Source organism: Elaeis guineensis, chromosome 1 (genome assembly GCF_000442705.2).
Source record: "Elaeis guineensis isolate ETL-2024a chromosome 1, EG11, whole genome shotgun sequence".
NCBI lineage: Eukaryota > Viridiplantae > Streptophyta > Magnoliopsida > Arecales > Arecaceae > Elaeis > Elaeis guineensis.
Genome location: NC_025993.2, coordinates 172,323,791 through 172,328,418, shown reverse-complemented (window position 1 = coordinate 172,328,418; position 4,628 = coordinate 172,323,791). Strand labels below are relative to the sequence as shown.

The 4,628-nt window shown below is 36.0% G+C and overlaps 1 protein-coding gene across 2 annotated transcripts; it reads right to left on the bottom strand.

Moving 5' to 3' along the window:
• Positions 1 to 2,080: 2,080 nt before the first annotated feature.
• On the bottom strand, positions 2,081 to 3,449 carry LOC140854850 (uncharacterized). Of its 2 annotated transcripts, none has more exons than XM_073250894.1 (3): positions 2,880 to 3,011; positions 2,708 to 2,791; positions 2,081 to 2,627 (listed from the first exon to the last, which is right to left on the bottom strand). In XM_073250894.1, exons 1-3 carry the CDS (start codon positions 2,919 to 2,921, stop codon positions 2,190 to 2,192), a joined length of 564 nt encoding a protein of 187 aa, XP_073106995.1. In that variant the 5' UTR covers positions 2,922 to 3,011; the 3' UTR covers positions 2,081 to 2,189. The 2 variants fall into 2 exon arrangements, 1 of the variants encoding a protein (XP_073106995.1); XR_012137965.1 differs by lacking the exon at positions 2,081 to 2,627 and adding an exon at positions 3,392 to 3,449 and having other exon boundaries at positions 2,637 to 2,791; positions 2,880 to 3,266.
• Between the last annotated feature and the right edge of the window lie 1,179 nt (positions 3,450 to 4,628).

The following is a 4,628-nucleotide window of genomic DNA, read 5'->3' as shown; positions in this document are numbered from 1 at the left end:
ATATCGATAATTAATTACCGACCCCATCTTAAGATGGTATATAAAAAAATGCCACTGAAACATCGGTAAAGATATTTGCAGTATTCTTTCTAGCCTATAGCGGTACTTAAAAATGTTGCTAATAATCATTTTTATTGTAGTGCAAGATCTTTTTTATAAATAAGACATATGCATCAAGGTGAAATTTTATACATTCTCTAAGAAAGTCTTCAATGCTTAGTTGGAATTGTTTAAAACAACTGGTAAATTGCAAGTTAAGAACTAGACATGTTCGTCACCTTCCTTAAGAAGAGTTCAGAGTTCAAAACTGAAGCTCCTTGTATTAACTTACAAATTAAATCACATCATGATATGCAATAAAAGATGAGCCTTTTTTTTTTGTGGTGGTTAATAAGGATCTGACGAACACTAAACATCCGTCACATACCTCAAATTTAAGAATTTCAAACAACTAAGGTTATAAAGGTTTTGCACTCCTATAATAACAATCCTATTTCAAACTTTTTTTTGAAAGAAATTATGGTAGGGAGATTGCCTGTATTTACAATTATCCAAGTTAAAAAAATAAAGTACCTGGGTTATACCATCCGACACTCAAATCCAAAATCTCTCGTTGTTAAATAGAGAGGTGTGACAACTACAATAAACTCCAAACCACAATTTTGGTTAGAGTTAAAACTTGGTTTTTGTTTAAATGTAGTGAGTTTGTGGCCTACTTGCTGACAAGATTCTTGCCATTTTGATTTTTGGTCATGAGAATCATGATTTGAGGGTGTGGAGTCAGTCTTACTATCCTAAAATTTTTGTAAGGGATCTTGTTGAGATGAGCAGGCCAGTGCTAAAGAAGAAGATCGAGTCTACTTGAATCTGAAGAGTGACTGTCCATCTCAGGATTAGACTTTTTCTTTAGAAGGACGCTTGGGACCGCCACCGACTCAAAAACTTCTTTAAGAATAGAGATATGGAGGTTCTGGCCACCTGTCTGATCTACAAATTGGAGAACAAGTCAAACGGAGCATGCTCTGCTCCATTGTTCGAGGGTGTGCTTGCACTACAAGAAATTTGATTTTTTGCGACGAAATTTTTTCGTCGCTAAAAATCTTATTTTCATCGCTAATAGTATTTGCGACGAAATATATCATCGCTAAAAATTTGTAGAGAAAGCCTCGTAGCAAAAGACCTTAGCGACGAAAATATTTTATTTCGTCGCAAAAAATAGTAAACCCAAACGACGAAGTTATGTACTGTATTAGCGACGAAAATATTTTGTCGCAAGAGCTTAAATTTTTGTCGCTAAAATTGCAACGAAAAAAAAATTCGTCGCTAAATATTTTGATTAAAAAAAAATTTTTCTTATTTTTTGCGACGAAAATTAATTTCGTCGCAAAACTTAGCGACGGATTTCGTCGCAAAATAATTTGTCGCAAAAATTTCGTCGCAAAAATTGCGACGAAAAAAAATGTTCGTCGCTATAATTGCGACGAAAGAAAATTTCGTCGCTATAATAGCAACGAAATAAAATTTTCGACGCTAAAAGGGCGACGAAATAAAAAAATTTCGTCGCTATAATTGCGACGAAATAATAATTTCGTCGCTATAATTGCAACGAAATAAAAATTTCATCGCAAAAAGTTTAAATTTTTAGCGACGAAACTTTTTTTCGTCGCAAAAATAGCAACAAAATAATTTCATCGCAAAAATTGCGACGAAAAAAAAATTTCGTCGCTATAATGGCGACGAAATAATAATTTCGTCGCTATAAGGACGATGAAATAAAAATATTCGTCGGCATAATTGCGACAAAATAAAAATTTCATCGCAAAAGTTATAATTTTTAGCGACGAAACTAAGACTTTCATCGCAAAAATAGCAATAAAATAAAAAATTTCGTCGCAATGAATAATAAATATTTTACTTTTTTGGGTTCACAAATTTTTTTGCGATGAAATTAATATTTCGTTGCTAAAATAAATTTTGGATAAAAAATAAAATTTTTATTAATTTTTCAAAAAAACCTGCTCAAATACAAATTATCTGATCAAACATATTTTAAATAAACAGTATGTTAACACAATAAAAATATTCTAAGTCAAAAGACCAATTTCAAATAACAAAAAGTTTCATAACCATCTTTGTCATATACAAAAATATAAGTCCATACACCATTTTAAATTTAAAATAAGTATAAACTAAGTATTATCTGACTCATTGGCCTCATTCCCTCCTCCAGGCGTCGATCCCTGACCCGATACGTGTCGCGATGGTGGTGCAGAGGCGGCATCATGTGACTGTAGAGGTGCTAATTCAGAAGCATCAATACCGAGCCGTCCCGCCACCGCAGCTACGATCCTCTCGAGCGTCTGACTACGATTCATCCAGTAACTAATCTGATCTTGCATCATGCTCATGGATGTCCTAACTGCCTCTGGCACCGATGCATCATCAGACCGGCCGGATGACGAACTGCGTGATTTTTTGGACCGCATGCTATGACCAGATCCTAGCTGCCGCCCGAGGACAGTATCCAAAATTGTATCATCTGTCATCAAACAAACCTGCTGCGATCCAGTATCACCATCAGATCCCACCTCCCTCGTCGCCTGCTCTCTCAATTCTAACATTTTTTCCTTCACAATAAACCAAATAAAATCATAAATTTTTTTCAAACTCTTTAAAAGTATTCAAAATGTAGAGTAATGATACTTACATGACGCTGCCTCGCCTCCTCGGTCACGAACTCGCCACTCTTGTTTTGATAGAATTTAGCATAGGCGTCGACTCCGGATAGTCCCTGTTCAAACAAAAAAAAGAAAAAAAGATATAAAAATAATATAAATATTTAATAGAATCAATCTTGCGTGTGAAAAAAAATAACGTACCATCCTCTTCATTTCCTGTGCAAAAGAGGCACTTCCTTGCATGTGAATAGAATCAATCTTGCTCCTATTCACCTTATTCGCCTCCGATCGTCGCTACAAAATACATACAATTATAACCAATAAAGGACATAACATAATTAAAAAAACTTGGAATACTAGACATACCTGAAATACCTCACTTCCAAAATGCTCACATAACCACCGCCAATCGTCACTAGACCCAGCCCAATTTCTGTATGGCTGGGTCACAGGATCAATCCCCTTCGCCTGCAGCTCATTGCAGTATTTATGAAGCCTACATCGCCGATCTCTGTATCTATTTGCAGCCATTTTGAGAATACATGCCGTCACTTCTTCGTCAGTGCAATCCTCGAAGTCAATATTATCCTACACAGTAATCATACCAAAAGGCAAATACATGAAATTATTCATATAATAAAAAATTTATTTATATAACCAAAAATAATATGGATCATGTAATGATATGCAAGACATCCAAATTTAATTCTTACCCTGATGTGAGAGACTAGAGCATCACGGTATCGAGGAGCTACATGCTTGAAACTTTCAACAGCCCACGGAAAATGATTCCACATATACAAACTGATCTCATTTGCGATGATACTAGCCTCTGTGCCAACCGGATGATCTCGAAATATATGTACCTTCGGTTTTTCATTGTGTGTATGCACATATTTTTCCAAAACAAGACCCCTACTAGGACCACGCACTGCACGTCGATGCTGTGTTCCTACATGTAAAAATTGATGAAATGAACATATATCATGTATCACTAAATGCATATAACAAAAAAATATATATGGTTTATAAATTGATAGAGATGTACCTGTAAGGGGATGATGCTGCTGTACCATGGCCTTCGGCTGGGCAAGCTCTGGCTGAGCACTAGGCGGCTCTGTGGACTCGGGCAACTGAGTCTCATCTAAATCCTCTGACTCATCATGCAAAATGCTAAAGTAAGGATGTGTATCATCAAGCGGAGCCTGCTGCCTACCCCGTGAATGTCTACGTCCAGGACCAGTCATGATGCTGCAATGATTAAAATAATTTAAATCAGTAAGTAATCAAAAAAACTCAAGTATTACATGATATAATAAAAAAAAAAAAAATTGAATTACTTATTCATATTAATTATTGTTCTCAGATTCTGAACTCGTGTCCATATATTCATCTTCGACGGGAGTCATAGAAGACTTCGATCCTGAAGTACTATCATCATTGTCGTTAACGAAGTCATTATTGGATCGTGCTCGTGTCCGTGCCCTTATGGACGATCCAACAACAGAAACATCCTCAGGTTCATAGTCGTCTCTTTGTAATTGTCCTATGTCAATCGTATCATCTGGCACTAATATGTTATCTGGTGCTTGCATTTGATATGCTTCATTTTCAATAATTGCACAGACTTCATTCTCAAGATGTTCATCGTTCGGGCATGTGAAAAGTGCAGGATCAAACAAATGCCTATGCTGAGCCCTTATTGTAACTCGCCAAGGCTCTTTTATTTTGTTATCATCAATATACCACACTAGTCTTGCTTGCTTTGCAAAAATATAAGGATCACTTTCATACCATACATGACCAGTGTGGACACTGACGAGTTGAGGATCTATAACAATTGGCCTGTGTCGTCCTAAGTCATACCATCGACACTTGAATAACACAATCCGTCGAAGACCACTATATCTCAACTCTATAACCTCATGCAGAACACCAAAAAAATTTATT